Source organism: Polyodon spathula, chromosome 7 (assembly GCF_017654505.1).
Source record: "Polyodon spathula isolate WHYD16114869_AA chromosome 7, ASM1765450v1, whole genome shotgun sequence".
Taxonomy (NCBI): Eukaryota; Metazoa; Chordata; class Actinopteri; order Acipenseriformes; family Polyodontidae; genus Polyodon; species Polyodon spathula.
The window spans coordinates 17,902,102-17,919,369 of record NC_054540.1 but is presented as its reverse complement, the minus strand read 5'-3'; the positions used below and the strand labels follow the sequence as shown (position 1 = coordinate 17,919,369).

At 35.0% G+C, this 17,268-nt stretch overlaps 2 protein-coding genes across 2 annotated transcripts; one reads left to right on the top strand and one right to left on the bottom strand.

Moving 5' to 3' along the window:
- Positions 1-1,479: 1,479 nt before the first annotated feature.
- Positions 1,480-3,312, top strand: LOC121319055 (small nuclear ribonucleoprotein F). The gene is made up of 4 exons (XM_041256278.1): positions 1,480-1,619; positions 2,163-2,288; positions 2,627-2,691; positions 3,046-3,312. The coding sequence occupies exons 1-4, from the start codon at positions 1,617-1,619 to the stop codon at positions 3,110-3,112; spliced, it is 261 nt and encodes an 86-aa protein (XP_041112212.1). The 5' UTR covers positions 1,480-1,616; the 3' UTR covers positions 3,113-3,312.
- Positions 3,313-4,881: 1,569 nt separating this feature from the next.
- LOC121319017 (cilia- and flagella-associated protein 100-like) lies at positions 4,882-17,097 on the bottom strand. Its single transcript, XM_041256246.1, has 12 exons — positions 17,047-17,097; positions 13,251-13,407; positions 12,937-13,004; positions 12,375-12,538; positions 12,169-12,249; positions 10,851-11,038; positions 10,091-10,140; positions 8,738-8,934; positions 7,941-8,076; positions 7,517-7,719; positions 7,205-7,298; positions 4,882-4,992 (listed from the first exon to the last, which is right to left on the bottom strand). The coding sequence occupies exons 1-12, from the start codon at positions 17,095-17,097 to the stop codon at positions 4,882-4,884; spliced, it is 1,500 nt and encodes a 499-aa protein (XP_041112180.1).
- Between the last annotated feature and the right edge of the window lie 171 nt (positions 17,098-17,268).

The following is a 17,268-nucleotide window of genomic DNA, read 5'->3' as shown; positions in this document are numbered from 1 at the left end:
AGATGCTGAAACATTAGGACGTTCATGTTAAACTGCAACGGCAACAGATGGTACGTTTCACTGGGCGCCTGGCGGGACTACAGTGTAGTACAGAGAAGTCAGAAAAAGGTGCTAGTGCGACAGTACCGGTCGAAGGGACCCGAGTTTAGAGAAGTGGACTGCGGTCTGGGTGTAAAATAGATTCCCCACCAAAAACAGAGGGCTTGGTGTTGAAGGCTGCGGCCCAGAGGAAAAACATAAATACTCTGCTGAGACAGAGCAGCCGCAGAGATCCGAAAGGAAATAATAGGAAAAGGGTTTCCTGACCGATGTGGTGCTGCCCCTCGAATGAGGCGAGACTGCAGTCTCCGAAGCCGGAAGCAGAAGTGCGTAAATGTTTACATAACCTGTAAATAACAAGAATAGCTAGGTTAGCTGCGACTCCAGCACTGAGAGATTAAAGCGAGCCACGTCCCGAAATGTTAAATATAGGATAGAGCCTCACTGCGATGCGATGAAGTAAGATAAGTGCACAGCTGCGAAAGGATAGTGTGGCCGGGGTCCCCTCTGACTCACGCGGTGAGGACCTATCTTAATTAAGGTTGTGGAAGTGAGGCACACTTACCCTCCCTCCCCATCCCTCTCCCTCCCTTCCTTCCTTCCCTCCCTCCCCCTCCAGAGGGAACCTATGCAAAGGCAGGAGGAGGAGGAGCAATACGAAAAACACTAGACAGGGAAGGTGTGTGTTATTACGGTTTAAATAGGAGATTGGTAATGACAGGAAACAATTAAGGGTCATCATTCCTGTTGATGTCAATGCGTTTAATGAACACTGCAGTCAACTTAATGTCTACTACTATCAATTAAGTGCCAAAGCAAAACAGGTATATTTGTTATCTCAGCTTTGTGTCTGAAAGGTTGTTTTGACAGCTTATTGGTAAGCTCTTGATAAAGTCAACTATACTTATTGTCACCATTTTTGCTCAGTTCATTGAAGTGGTATTTAAAGAGTCTGATGTGTGTTTTGTTTTGGAAGGTCTGGTGTAATGCTGCCATCTTATGGCAATAGTCTGTAATGAAAAAAAAAAGAATTGCGTGGTTGTGAAACATGTTGCCCATTGGCTGGTTTCATGGATCCCGCTTAACACTCGTCTTGGACTACCTTACCTAAGGCGCTGGACATTAAAAACTACGTTCAAAGAGGTCAACGCTGCTCTACAACACATATTAACAGAGATCTACTTTTAAAAATCCCCAGCGTCTATTTTATGTAATTAGTTTCAGAAACAACACCAGTTCATGTAAAGGTACATATTTAATACATCTGAGTTTTAAGAAAACCTTGTCTGATCAACGACCTGTCTATCCTTTTATTCTCAGTGTTACACAGGTGGCGGCCACTGTGAGGCGATATAGCAAACTACTGTCCCAAACAATACTCAAGAACTCACCTCCTTCATCACAGACACGTTGGCAAATCACAGCACGTTTCTTATTCAGGGTGAAAGTTGAGAGGTCAAAGAAAGCAGCCATTACCTCCTGTTTTTTGGGTTTTTTTTTTTTAGTGCGCGGCGTTGGATTTGGGTTCTCGTGTGTTTTAGAGACTTCTAGAAGAAAATACCAGATTAAAAAATAAAATGGTGAGTGTGTAATTTATAATTTTGTGTCAACGTAAATGAGTTCTTTTAAGCGGTTACGGTAGTATTTCGTTCGAATACTGTTCAGTCACCATTCATTCATTCATTCATTCATTTATTTATTTATGTGTTTGTTTGTTTGTTTGTTTGTGTAGCGGTAATGAGTAGGCCCTGGCTCACTGATATGATACAGCGAGTACAGACAGGTTGCAACTATAGATTGCAAGTAATACCAAACCCGTATGTTGGTGTACTACGACAACGTGTTTTATGAAGGTGTTTTATGAAGTGTATGGGCTGTCGCAAGATAACAGTGCCAGGCTCTGGCCAGTTATTGTAAACAAACACTAGCCTAAGAAACGCGATCCCTTTCATACTCTCTAATACTAAAGTGTATTTGTTATAACATCCTCAACAATTAGAATAAACATGTATTAACTTCAACATATATAAATACAGTTATTTATTGTAGAACATGTTTTCTATGAAAAAATGAATGCTTGTTGTCTCTGAGATTTACTGTATTGCTTTTTGATTGTTTTTTAGAGTTTACCTCTGAACCCAAAGCCATTTCTCAATGGTCTAACCGGTAAACCAGTTATGGTAAAATTGAAGTGGGGAATGGAGTATAAAGGCTACCTGGTTTCAGTGGATGGGTACATGAACATGCAGGTTGGTAGATAGCCATGTTTACAAGTTTAGGGAACAGAAAGTTTAACTGTATATAGAGTCATTCGTTTTGGACTGTTTGCTACTTGTGGACAAACAAAAGCAGCTTGTGAAATATTCTGCAGTACCCTTAGTCAGGTATTTGTAGGACATTTTCAACCGTAGGGTTTTTTTTGTTTGTTTGTTTTTTTAAATGCAATGTGTGTAACACTGACAGTTTACACACTGTTTCAGATTGACTTGAGGATAATGGATTTTAAACTTATTTACAGTACATTTAAAATACATCATAAGATAGCCAACCAGTTTATTAATATGTGTGTATTTTTGTCATACATAAGCTGGCTAACACAGAAGAATATGTTGATGGAGCATTGGCTGGTCACTTAGGTGAAGTTCTTGTTAGGTAAGTTACCTGGTTAATGGTGTAATTCTATCAAAAGTGTTTTATTTGTTAAAGTTGAACAAAATGGTAAAATATAGCACATGGCCAAATACACTTTCCATTTGAGCTTTTATCAAATATTACATTTCAGACAATAGAGAAGAATCGTTTTTTTTTTGTATTATTATTTATTATTATTATTTATATTTTTTGGATCAATAAAGTGCTGTCTGTATCTGGCACATAACTTGAGTTTGATTTGTTAGGCAGTCTTATGATGTGGCATGGTTTGGTATAGGGGCCTGCATTAATAGATTCTAAACTGACCTCCAATACGTTTGCAGTACCATACTAATTCTTATTTTTTTTTTAAAGATGCAACAATGTTCTGTATATAAGAGGTGTTGAAGAAGAGGAGGAAGATGGAGAAATGAGAGAATAAACATTTTGTAAAAAGAAAACCTAATTCCTTTTATACCAGATGCATCAATTGTATGACTTTGTAACTGATTTAAGTTGTTGGTTAATGTTTTTTTTTTTTTTTTGTCTTGCTGAACCAGTTGGTTTAACACTGTTTTCCATGCCGTGTGCCTCAAGAACAGCACAGAAATAATAAAATTGTGCATATTGCACTTTTTTTAACATTGTTTAATGTGTGTTATTACTTAGTCAAATTAGGTAAGTGCCAACTAACTGTCTGAATTTAATGACACATCGAATAGTAATGTTTTATTAAGTTTAATACTGATAGTAATCTCTATAGGATTGATATTTGAAATTGGTCTGTCCATCCCTAGTACATAATTGAAGATTATATGACAAGTGGAATTTCTCCTGTTTGCATTCCTTGGGATTCCAGATACGGTTTTCATGTAGTAACGGGACATGATATACAGTTGGGATAAACATATGACACAAAGGCTTCTATTCACACTTCAGCTTGCCAGTTTGAGATATTTTGTTAGAGAAAGGAAGCACCACACAGCAGTATGAATGGTCCCTTCCTGGCTCTAATTGGATCAGCTCCTCACACCATTGATGCCCCCTTGCTGTTATTGCTTTGTGAGTAAGGCCGTGCTGCTTACAGTTACACTTACTAATATTCTTATTTGACATCTAAAACTGCATTTGTGTTCTGTGTCAACTTATATTTGTCAAACCTCTTTTACACAAGGTATTACTTTGTTGTATGGCATTTGAGATAAAAGTTAAAACAATTAAATCAGTTCCTATGTAGATGGGACTACATTAATGCCATCAGCCAATCCACTTCCCACTCTAGCAGACAGATGTCTGCTGCAATGTCACAGAATTTAATTTAAAATCAATTGAAGCAAGTACTGATTTTTTTCATTTTTACTTGCTATAGTGAAATCTCAGTTCATCTGTTGGACAGGAGCTATTAAACAAAGACACAATTGGTCCAAATTGGTTTTATTATCCACTGGATCGTCCAATTGGTACTGTGCCTCAAAACCAGCTAATTTAATACTGTGCAACTATGAAAGCAACCAGTCCTGTACCTGCCACTGCTGCTTCAACCAGTCAACTTGCCTGTTTTAATAATACTGTTTTTTTTTTTTCTCTCATTATGTATGTATCATTCATTGATTTTTTTTTTTTTTTTTTTTAATGAAAATAATTGGGACTTCTCAAACATTTTGCAGTGGAAGGGTACCTGGCAAATCTTTACAATTGTCAGCTAAATCTAGGTTTTAAAATGTTTAAAAAAAGATAGTCTCAAATGTAAGTTCACAATTACTAAAGTTGTTCTAATATATATTTTTACAGTAGTCGTTGTCTGTCTTACCCAATCCCCCTCCTCCCGCAAGTATACTAAACTGGGTTCTAAAATTGGGTCCACATCTGTTCTGTTTGGAATCGGTCAGTCTTCCATGCTCTCTGCTATTTTAAATACCTTCTATGGACAATTGTGTGGCACAAGCTTCAGTACAATGTAAAATCTTGGTTTACACTAGTAACTATACCAGTTATTGGACTGAAATTAAATGTTCTGAGGACAAATTATATTCAGCTTAAATAGGTTTAATAAAGGCATATATGTGACATTTATCACAATTATTTTACAAAGTAGTAGAAACACTTAAATTTAAAAGGTTGTTACACAAAGTATTTGGTCTACATGTCAAACATCAAAAATATGTTTTTTTTTTTTTAAAAAACCCACTGCTCCAATTGTCTTGAAGAGCCTTAGGTAAAGTAATACAACAAATCTTCTTGCTCCTTGGTAGTCATGCCCTTGGATTTGTTAACTTGTTTTATTGTTGGTGGCTCTGAGCGGAACATCAGCTTTCTTCCAGCCTGAAAAACAATTCTGTAAGCTGTATATTTGCCTAGTCTTTGTTATAGGTTAAACAGAATGCAATATTTTGATATATTTTTTATTTTTTCAAGTTACCTAAAATCAAAATAAAACAACAATTTGATAGCAGAAAATAATGAAAAACAATGCTCTGCCGTCACATTAATCGATTAGCCTGCCTGTTTTTAAGTTTTTCTGTTAATCAGCCAATCAAATCAGTACCACCAGCATGAGCCTGCTTTTCTTAGTGGTTGTTGTTTAACATCAGTTCCCACTCTATAGTACAATGGAATACAATAAAGAACAAGCGCTAACAGAATGAGACGCGACCGCCTGCGAGCCGCATCCTCCTGCATATGAGCCACGTTATCAGAACCTTACAAGCAAGTTCACTCATCTACAAAATTCCAATGAACAAAAGTAAGTTGAAAAGTTTTTAATGTTAGCGGATTAGGGGGTTATAATACTTATCTGTGAACTGCCAATTTTTTGTGAGAAACGCTGCCCTAGCCGGAAGTTATGGAAGACGGCAGTCTGAGCTGGTCCAATTAAAATGCGTAAAATTTGTAATCTATTGAACATACGCGTTGGCCTGCTTTCAACCAAACAAAATCAGGTGTCTAGTCAATAAGGTTGCAAAGGCCAGGGTGTTGGTGACTGCCACTTAGACAGAGGATTGACAGTGGTTACTACCCTAAAGCACAATGAGTGTGGTCAGATCAATGGGCACTTACAAGGTCTCAAAAACAGGTCCAGAATGGAGCCAACTTGGGACAAGACCAGAACATACGTACAAGAGAAATTGGTGCTAGTTTGCATCTGTCACACATTGAATCCAGTTCAGGGTAAATTCAGGCCTGTTTGACCTTTGACAAGTGGAGGAGAGTAGAAATGTTTAATTGTATCAGCCTATGTCAAACACAGACCTAAAAGGACTGCATGGGTCAGAATAAATTTCAATACATAATCTGAAATTCTTCCTACTGGGTTTTCAGTGTAGACAGTGAAGGATAATACAGATGTTATGCAATTTTTAGATACAATTCCCCTAGAGTCTGGGTTAAATTCTTGTATGGAATCAATAGTGGATTCTTAGGGGGCAGCAGAGGAAATGGAGCAACTTTAAGTTCTGAATTTGTAAGTAATGAAATGTAAGTGTATTAAAGTTAGGTAGATCCATACCTCCATTGATTTTATTCTTTGGAGGAAGTCTTTTTTGTTCCAGATAAATAAAGGGACATAAGGGCTAAATTATAATAACACTCTATGGGAAATATATCTGGGTCAGCTGATTTACCACTCTGCATTGACCTTATAGCTTGAGTTACTTCAAATAGAGAAAACGCCTTCTCCAGGTGGACAGTGAGAACTAGAATTGAAAAATTCTCAAAAAAGACTCTGTTAAGGAGGGATCTGCAGGTGACTCAGATGTGTAAAAAGTGAGTAAATTTTTTTAAATTGATCATTGATCTCCTGCTGATCTACTGGAGGCAGGCCCGATTGCAAGCTAATTTGTGGTATCAAATGTGAAGCAGTAGACTGGCACAGTTGATGTGCCCAAACTTTGCTTATCTTGTCAATGTGTTCATATATTCTATTCCGTGATTTAGTCGGTCATTGTTTTGCCTTTTTTGTGGAGAAAATGTCCAATTCAGTTCGTAAGATCAATCGCTGTTTCTGGAGATCTGGACTGCATGTCACTGCCCTAACTGTAAAATAAGATCAGTTAATTCTGAGAGCTGCCCCGTTCTGAGTTTAATGATTTGAAGGAAATGATTTGCCCATGTAAATATTCCTTTGGGGTTTTAATAATCTAACTAAGGATATCCTTGGAGTAGATGGTGTCTAGGAAAAGGTTTATCTGGGAAGAAATAAACTGGACAAAGCTTTGACCAGAGAGCAACAGGGGGTTGAATCATCATTAATGGTGAGGTGCTCTCTGTCCAAGCAAAACAAGCTTCAAACCCAAGGGGTCGTGGTCTTACATGACTATACAGTGATAAGTACAAGAGTGGACAATGGGAGGCCGATTTGTATCCAGAAAGAAATAATCAATACAAGAGTGTGACGGACAGGCAAATAAAACAAGTATTGCCAAGCAGTCGGAATAGATCAGAAACCTCATGAAATGAACGGATAGTAAAAGCTGATTCTGAAGGAGAGTTTCAAGGAAGTGCTAAAAATGTTAAAAACACAGACTTATGTACAAACCCTTTTCTTTGTGTCTGCATTTGCTCTCTGGATTGCAGTTCTTAGTCTTTCCTCCTGCTGTTGCTTCTTAATTCTGATTTGTTCCTCACGTATCCTTTAAAATGCAGAACAGTGTGTGTTAATTATACACACTATCACTAGGTGTATAAGTGTATAACACTATAAATAGGTGATTTTAATATATATATATATATATATATATATATATATATATATATATATATATATATATATATTATATAATAATACACTTGAAAGATGTCATGTCCTAAAACTGCAGTTGCTCATCTATGTTTTCTATAGATGCAATACCTCAGTCGCATTTCCTTTTCTTTTAAGTGTTCAACTGCTTCCACTTTATCTCGTGGCAATGCTTCCAAGCTCTCCAGTAATTCTTCCATTCGGTTCTCTATGCTTGTTAACATCTGCAGTGTGCTGATTTTTGCTGGAACATCACCAATGCAAGATTTGTACACATCATCCACTTTTTTGTTCAAAATATTAAGTGCATGATCCTAAAGTAAAAGATAACAAAATTATCAATTTTGTTTCAACGTAGAGGTAAACAATTCAGTTCAGTTTCTTTTTTTCCAGCCACATTTGAATATAGCATTTTCTGGCAGGCCTATCCTTGTGCATTATCTAGGCAAAATTCATATCTTATTGACCCTTCTCATCACTGCAAAAACACTTAGCATACAATTATGTGATCTTGTAATTCTGTTATTGGCCTTACTTGTTTTTGTGAATTCACTTCTCCATAGGAAAAAATTCTAGACTTGAACTCTAGTTCTGAAGCTTTCTCTTCCTCCCTTACAATGGTTGCTTTAAGCATAACAATCTGCTGCTTCAGTATTTCTGTTTCATAATTCCTAAAGAAGTGACCAAATACAAAACACAATTCTAATCAAGCTCAGTCATATGGTTATCAGATATGGATACTTTTCACTAATCAAACCAACAGTACAGTACTAGCAAATAGTGCTATTCAAGGAATCCAATATTGACTACCAATAAAGCGCATTAAATAAGTAACAACTACAATTAAACAGAATTGTTGCCATACACTCAATGATTGATTAAAAAATATACCCCCCCCCTCTAAATTAAGTTAACATTATTGCTATATTTTTATTGAATGTATTTCAATACAGTATGCCATATGTGGTTTACCATTGCTATGCTATGATGCTGCACAACTCAAGCTAGTGTAAGAACACCATACGAGTGAAGAAAACATAGACATCTATTAGATCATCTTTAGTACATATCCAAGTATAACTCATTTCAGGAATCTGCAGAAAATGTATTTATTTTCTTTTTGAAGATGTCCTCCATTGACTTGACATTACGATACATGATCGTATTCTACATAGTGCAACCTGAAACCAGCCACGAAAGGTATTGAACATTTGTGGTAGCTTAAGATAGATGGCTGCTTTTTGGAGGTGCCTCTCCTTTAGTTGTAAGAAAGCAATCCATCTTTTGGGTTAACAGTATGTGTTTAGTCTAACTAAACTGTAACAAACATACATTCTCTCCTTTGTGATACGGACGTTCGTACGCATTTCCTCCATAGCTTCCTCTGTTTCTTGAAAGTTTTGTATATATGAAAGATTTTGCTCTTCTAGCTCTGTTAAAATGTTCAACATCTCCTTTGGATCTTTGAAGTAGAGCTCAAGTTCCTGGTAGTAAACAGAAATCTTAGTAACACAGTACAAACCTTGCCTCTAATGAAGCAAATTAGAAAACACTTAAACATAAAGTCTTTATAGTTTATGTAAACCACCAAGACTCATGCAAGAGCATTTTTAGACTATGCAGGTCTAGACCTGGTTCAAGTAATCTATAATATATCTCCCCGAATAGCAGGAAAAATTGGCAATGTTTACTATGACTGTTGCCCCCCCACCCCCAGTGTAACAATCTAAATTATTGATGTCATTGTACCATCAATGTACCCATATTATACCTTACTAGATTTTGGAAATGCGTGTTACAACCATGGAATGCTTGGAGGGGTTTGGCCAGTGCCAGTTTGGTTTGATTTGATTGACATTGTTCCATGGGGAAAAATAAGGTCAAGTTCCAGGGACTGAAACTGAAAATCATCATCTTACTGAGACAGAAATATAGTATTAAGAAATGATCATCTCACAACATCAAAACAAATGATGCAAGGGGCAATGAAACTCAGTATGCAAAATAAAAGTAGTAGAATGATCAAATATACCTATTGTAAACCCCAGAGGCTATAATAAACTAAAATTGGAATGTTTCTGTAATATCACTTTAGATCTTACAAACTTTTTGTAAACACTCTTTTTAATGCAATGTATGTTTAATTCAGAGTACGATTCTTTTTAAATATTAGCACAGCCCCTCCTTAATTACCATAACATGACACCCCCTGGCAAGGCACTTACAAGTTTGTTATAAACCCATGTCATAATAAAAAGGACAGGATCAAGTGGATTTTTTTCAGGAAATGTAGTGCCACAATTATAGTGTGCTACCTCTGTTTCTGTGGTAAACATAGCCACGGCTTGCTTAGTAGGGTAATTACAAGTACAGCAATCTACATACTGTCCCATAAAACATAACTGACATGATTGTTAATATTGGTTGTCTCTGTTTCTTTTAGGTGTGAAATGTCTTAAACAAAGACAAATGAATTCTTTGGGAAGAACAATTGAACATATGAATGCAAAATTAGGTCATATTGAATACACTGTGTAAATATTTTGAAAAACATGCTATTTCCTATGATGCCTGACTTATGGAACATCCTATATATATATATATAATATATATAAAATGAGCGTGTGTGTATGAAAGACTTAAACATTTATATTCTGTTTGAAAAATAAAAACAAACCTCATTACTGTCTGAGTCTCTTTCTTCTGCTCGACGGTCAGCAATGCAAATTCTTGTGCTATAAAAATAAATACTCTGCATCAACTTTGTTTATCGACTTATTTGAATATATGTAATACAACTTCTGTAAGTACCTTTATGGGTGGTGTATTGATTATTTATTTAATCACAAACAGTAATTAACATATTTATATAAAAAATTTAATTATTTTGTATCAACTTTATGTGAGCTAACCTTTTGTCAGTTGGTGTTTTACTTGGACGTCTGACATTAGAAACTTTGATTGATTCTCTCCGGGTAGTTACAGTTATTGATGCTTCAACTTCAGAAAAACATAAAATATATAATAGGTCATGGCAAGCCTTTTTTTTTTAAACACAAAACTGAACTGTACATGTAATAAATGGCTGCTCTAGGGTAATATATGTTTGGATATCATGGTAAGCCAGATACAGATTAATCAATGCTTTGTTTTTTAGTAAGAAACCAACACTTAAGTTATAAATTGTTTGATTATTAGCCTTGGTGTGGATCAAGATGCAGAGCGAGGGTAGTTGATACCTCCGCGCCCCCCCATCTGCCACCTCTGAGGGCCACCTTGGCAGCCGGGACACAGGAGGACCCCCAGACTACACTCCAGACCCCCAATACAACCATTGAAGAAAAGGCCTTAATAAATCTGGCCCATGGTTTTTGTTTCTTAAATCCAAAAAACAATTTTTTCAAAGACAGAACACAGTTTCAGCTGTTAGTCAAACAGTGCCTACTTTTTGGAAATGCTGGTTCCAGGGCCTTTTCTTCTTTCTTCTTCTTGTCCCTTTCCTTGATTTTGGCTTTCTTTTTCTTATCTTTCTTTCTTTGCTGTTCCTTTTTCCACTCTGAGGGTGTCATATTTGTCAAAAAATCCTTATAAAGCAAATATTCATTCAAGATTTCCTCATTCTTTGAAATTATACTGCAGAAGAAAGACAGTACATTGTTTATGTTTTTATTAATAGTACACATACACACACACACATATATATATATATATATATATATATATATATATATATATATATATATATAAAACCATTGAACAGAGTATATAATTATAAAACAGACTTTCTGGGTGCAAATCCATTCCTTTTATGAATGCAAGTGAATATTATAATAGAAATTCAAAAAGAAAAATGAGGAGATTTCTAAAGTAATAAAAAAAATTACGGCAATGCCCAAAGTGGCTGATAATAATAGGAGGTTGGCTGCAATAAAGACCTGGCCCACATGAACTTCTCCTGGGTAGGGTACTATACAGCTACTGCATGGCCAAAAGTTCAGCATTAGCAAAAAATTAAAGAAAACTGTTTCTTCATAGGTTCGAATGAAACCTGCTGAATAATGTTACGTTAACATACTGAATTACATAACACTTTGTAGTTTTTCATATACTTAAAGAAACACTGACAAAAATGGAAAATGTGACATTTCAAAATCTAACATGAAATACTAAATGGCTTCTGGTAGACTCTGCGATTTTGCATTTTGTAGTTTCTTGATCACAAACTGATGTAAATAAAAAGAACTTGTGTTAATACAGGATATCTTTAAAAAAAAAAAAAAAATTCTCAATCCAGGTGATGCAAAACTTTTGATCATAGCTGTACATACACTCAACCAGAATGAATTCTGATACTTTCATTTGTTTTTTACAATCAGGAAAAAAAACACCACCAGTCCCATACTGTTTACTCATTTTTATATGATTGTGTTTTCATTACAACAGTTATATCGGCCTCACTTGTGACAGAATGGTTTTGTTTCTATACAATGCTTTGTCTAAATATTCCAAGTACAATTTAGATAAAGGATAAAGGAAGGGGCAACTACTGTAAACAGCTGGCTTTGTACTGTGGGAACTGAGTAGACTGGGAAAATTGGTAAGACAGTAAAATTTAACAAGGTTAGACAGAGGACTGTAAGGAGATAAGAAGTGCCAAAAGTAATGCTTAGGTCGCTGGTTTGATTATGGCTTGAACTTTTCTTATACAGTTTTTTTTTGTATTGTAGTGTTTTATTTTTTTGTTGAAATTTACATAAATATACCTTTTAATTGCCATCATTTTAGCAGAAGCCCTCTTTATTTCATTTGCTTTCTCAAGTTTTATTCTTGTTTCTTGCTCTGCTCTATAAATAAAAGTAAAAAAACAATTAAACTTATATTATATATATATATATATATATATATTATATATATATATATAAAATAATTTCATAATAAAAATGTTTATATTTTAATTTAAAAAAGTTACATTTTAACTGCTTCTACAGAAGTTAAGTCATTTTCCTTGAGAAAATTATCAAAAGTGATTGCATCTTCCTCCAGATGTTTTTCAGCAAGTCTTAGTTTTCGCTTTTCATTTGCAACTATTTCTTCCATTTTCTTCATTGTATCGTGTTTCACCGACAGAGAATACTGTAATAATACAAACAAGTGAAGTTTTAAACCACAGCTGTCTACTGTCTACCAGGTAGTTCTGGACCAGTCTATTCTGAGGATGTTAAAGATCTACATGCATTTATAAACTCCTTTTTAATCCATTCTTAAGGCAGGAAACCACTAAATATTACATTTACAGTATGAAAATGCAATGGCATAAAACTGCATTCTTTATTAGTTTTATTTTTATTTTATAAATTTGCCTCCCCTTTTTTGCCTCCCCAGCCCACGAGAGCGTCAAAGCCAAAGCAAAGCTCCTTTTGGTCCCCAGCAAAGACTGGCCAGGACAAGAACCTGCACTGTATGACAAAACTTTAATAATGTAAATTATTAACATTAAACAACATTAAAAAAATACTTAGTGTGAATTTTACCTGAATATGGAACATTTCCCGTTGTTTTGTCATATAATTTCTTAAGGACTCCTTGTAGCTATGACGATCTGCCAATATATTTACAGTAAATTAACATTTGATTTTGCTGAAACGACAATCCCATCTATGTTTTGTTTCTTGATCAAAGTCTAATTATAACAACAGTTTGAGTGTGTCAGTTTATGCTGATATATATAGAGAATCTGGATTTTTGTAGTAGATATGTATAAATGAAAGAAAATCAAGAGGCAGTTAGTTAGCTTTTCTTACCGTAATTTCTTTAATTTAAAATAGTCAAGATGCATGATTCTCACCTTTTGTAACCACCATGGCCTCTTCTGAACAACTTTGATCTTCTTCAGTTTTGTTTAAAAACTCTGAAGCCTTTTTCATGATGGATGTGCGGCACCTTGATCTTGATAAAACTGTGGTTTTAAGTTGAACTGGTAGATGATCGTGAAGAACTTTAACCTGAATCAATTTGTACAGTATAATGTTCTAAAATCAATGTCAACTTGAATACTATAATTCTTTACAACAAAGCACACTTTAAAAAATCAAGAAGCACCCTTAAGTCGGAAACAGATTTGTATCCACCTGTAGGAGGTGCACTCTACAAACAGTGCTGTAAACCAAAGTAGATTAATGTGGTTACTAGCTGGCATGTGGTGCTCACATAAAGCTCTCAATTTGACTAAATGTGATCTAGCTTTAAAAATGTAAACCCCTTTTTTACTTAAAAAGATAAAAAATATTGATTATACTTTATGTGTGCACGGACTGTTGAGACAAGAAACAGAAAACAAGAAAACTGTATTATTCAGAAAGAAGACATCCACTTAGTGGTAAAAAATAACAGTTTATTGGTTTGCGAAAGATATGCCTGATGGCACATGAACAATTGGCAAACAGTTATACCCGACATGGACATGATAACTGACAGATACATAATATATTCACATTACAATTTGGTCCATGGCCTTATCTATAAGAGCTCGATAGCCGCCCCTATGCTGGCCCAGCTAGATTAATGCAATACAGTGATTAACAATGACTCGGCCAGCAGGCAGGACAAGTGGCACTTGGGGCCACCTTACCCCTAGACAAGGCATGCTGCAGCGTGGAGGTAGGGAGGAGGAGGACCAAACAAAGAAAGGACAGGGGTTTGTGGGCAGAGAGACCTATTTAACTGGTCAAACCGGTAACGTATGAGATTGACGGGTGGAGTCTCCTTTCGGAAGGACAACAAGTTTCCAATTCTTTAACAAATGTATTTGTTAAAATACATATTTTATTTTTAATTAAAAGTGGATGCTTACTTTTTGTTTTTTCTGAAGTTTTTCTCCCAGAAAAAATAAATCCTGGTGTAAAGGTATTACAAAGGGATTGCCAGGGCTTTGGACATCTTGATCTGTCAATGCAGACAAAAATAAAATGCATTAGGCAGGATAATCTAAGAAACATTGAACTGCCTTTTATACATTTATTAAAAAAATGCAAAAAGGTAACATCATAACATTGTCAATCAGAAATTCTAATATAACAGAGCATTTGCATTTATATAAAATGGAAAGTAAGCTTTTACAAAACCACTTATAGAACAGTAGCCAACTGGTAACATGATGGATTCAGTTCAGGTTATGTACTCCTGGGTGGAACTCTCTCCCAGCTTTGGCTCGTGATGCTCCAACCGTAGCTCGCTTTAAATCAACTCTCAAAACCCACCTGTTCTCTCTTGCTTTCCATGCTCCTTAAGCCTGATATCTGTTATTAGCTGCTGCTACTATTTCACGAATTGTTACTAGCATGTATCCTGCACTTTCCACTATATTTATTGTACTATTTCATGTATTCTGCACTTTACACTGTATTGTACTATTTCATGTATTATGCACTTTCCACTGTATTTAGTGTACTATTTCATGTATTATGCTACTATCATGTATTATGCACTTTCCACTGTATTCAGTGTACTATGTATTATGTATTATGTACTTTCCACTGTATATCATATATTATGCATTTCTCTATTTGAAGTATTATGGATTTTCTTGTTGTTACTGCATCTTGTAAAGCGCTTTGTGATGGTGTTCCACTATGAAAGGCGCTATATAAAATAAAGATTGATTGATTGGATCCTTATCTCAAAAATGATTGTTTTGATATGTGTACTTTTCAATGTCAATAAATTATATTACACACCTTTTCAAAATACTGCCCTATTATTCATAGGGACAGATGGACGAGTTGTGGTTATCATTCCTATATCTAAAGTATATGTTTTAAATACTAAAATACCTCTGAAAGCTTCTCTTTTTGACAGGCTTGTTTTAATTTGTTGTGTATTCTTTGTCGTTTGGGTTTCAGTATAAACTGTAAAAGAAACATCAAATGCAGCTTGTAAGTATTTCTAAAATGTAAACTCTGTAACTTGGAGACAAAATGGAGGTAGCAAGTTTAATAATTAGAAAACAATTGTCCACAATCTTTGTTCTGAGTGACAGTATCATATAAATAGGTACATATAATATAATGTTATATCATTTGTATTTATAATTCACACTTTTTTATCTATAGTTTATTTTGTATAAAATGCTTTACACTCAACAAAGTTTAATATACAGTATGTCGTAATGGTAGGCTATATAAGGTTATACTATTTTACTTTCTTTTTTGCCACTTAAAGAATCTGAAATCAACATATCAATGTATTTCCTACCTGAATGAATTTGGGGAATTTTTGAAAAGGTAGATGGTGACTGTTCTAAGTCCACTGATGCCATTTTTCTTTTGGGGGGTTTCTGAGAAGCTTTAAACTTTAGAATTCATTAAAGCAAATTAGACATCACAATACACAAAATACTGAGGTAACACAGTGGCTGTAAATGAATTGTAAATTCTTAACAGTGTCATGGAATATGCAATTATCAGGAACAAACTTACAGTATGCATTTCATAATGCGCTTAGCTTAGTTTGGCCCTGTGCAATCTGTAGGTGTGTCATTAACCACAGTGCTCAATCCAAGTTCAACTACTCAGAAATGTAATTCATTGGTGACTGTTTATAATACCTTTCCATAGTTTAGCCTTCTCCGCACTTTATCAGACTGTTGTCAGTCCAGTTTGTTTGCAGTACTGGTAGGTTTTAGCTGTATGCGCCGTCTTGCTGGTAATAGGATTAAAATCACCTTTAATTAGCTTGTTAATACTATTACAGCAAAACAGAAATTGACACGTGTGTCAATGCAGACTACGTGCAGCAGACACGGCTTGGCTTCTTTTTAAATGTATTTTTTGTAGTTTTGTGAAAACCAACAACAGGTACAATATCTCAGCTACACTGTTCTGTGTTTATTAAATATCTACACGGTGACATAAATCTAGAAACTGCCTAACCCTTCGCACCTGAGACTGGCACTCACCTTAACGTCTACAGAGCGCTGAAATAAATCTATTCAAAAGAGGCAGCGGGGCTTCAACCAATAAACTGAATTAAAAAGTACGTCAGCAAAGAATATTGACGTTTGGCTCGAGATATACTGTACCCGTGGGCATTTAAAACGAAAACAACGAGTACAACTGACTGTGTTCTAGGGATGAGTTGTCTGCTTAATGTGGCTAGTTATTGTAAAAACAAGTACAGTAATTAATTAATTAATTAAGTTTTAGAAATGTTAAACTGTAGCAGATTTTAAAAGAGTTTTCATCCATAATGTTCATAAACAGGGCAACTGCAATATATAAAACATAAACAGATGATACGGGATTTTGGTTTTATTATCAACAAAAGCGATATGTAAGCGTGTAAATAAAATGTGTTCTCCGGTGTTGTTGCATCACATTTAATGGGAAACAGTGTCGCCATACATTCGTCCTTAAATAACATCAAAATGACTTGATGTCTGTAATATAAATAAAATAATCACACATAATACTATGATAAATTATAATCTGGATTCTTCTTCTTCTTCTTCTTCTTCTTCTTCTTCTTCTTCTTAATATTATTATTATTATTTCACACATACGTAGGTTTGTGATCTGCGGGAGTGGTATTTTGTCAGTGTCCACCCCCTCAGTTATGCATTTTTTTTTTCAATTTACCGTACTCACTTGGGCAAATTCCTTTAAACTACAGACCGAATCCAACATCTCTGCAAACATGTCGAAAGATTTTAAGTTGTTGGTTAAAAACGCGAAACAAGTAGTCCTTGTTTGTACTGATGGTGAAAAATTCCTAACCCTGAAAATAAATGCAGAATATAGCAGTGATTGAAATGTGTAGTCAAAGCCAAGCCCTTATATATATATATATATATATATATATACACACAC

Bases quoted from the DNA above. Each gene is read 5' to 3' on its own strand.
- LOC121319055 (XM_041256278.1), top strand. The intron at 2,289-2,626 runs GTTGGTAGATAG...GTCATACATAAG, and splicing joins ATGGGTACATGAACATGCAG to CTGGCTAACACAGAAGAATA. The intron at 2,692-3,045 runs GTAAGTTACCTG...TTTTTTTTAAAG, and splicing joins TTAGGTGAAGTTCTTGTTAG to ATGCAACAATGTTCTGTATA.
- LOC121319017 (XM_041256246.1), bottom strand. From the start codon at position 17,097: ATGTTTGCAGAGATGTTGGATTCGGTCTGTAGTTTAAAGGAATTTGCC. The intron at 12,250-12,374 runs GTAACTTTTTTA...TTTTATTTATAG, and splicing joins TCTGTAGAAGCAGTTAAAAT to AGCAGAGCAAGAAACAAGAA. The intron at 8,077-8,737 runs GTATGTTTGTTA...TCACTTCTTTAG, and splicing joins CGTATCACAAAGGAGAGAAT to GAATTATGAAACAGAAATAC.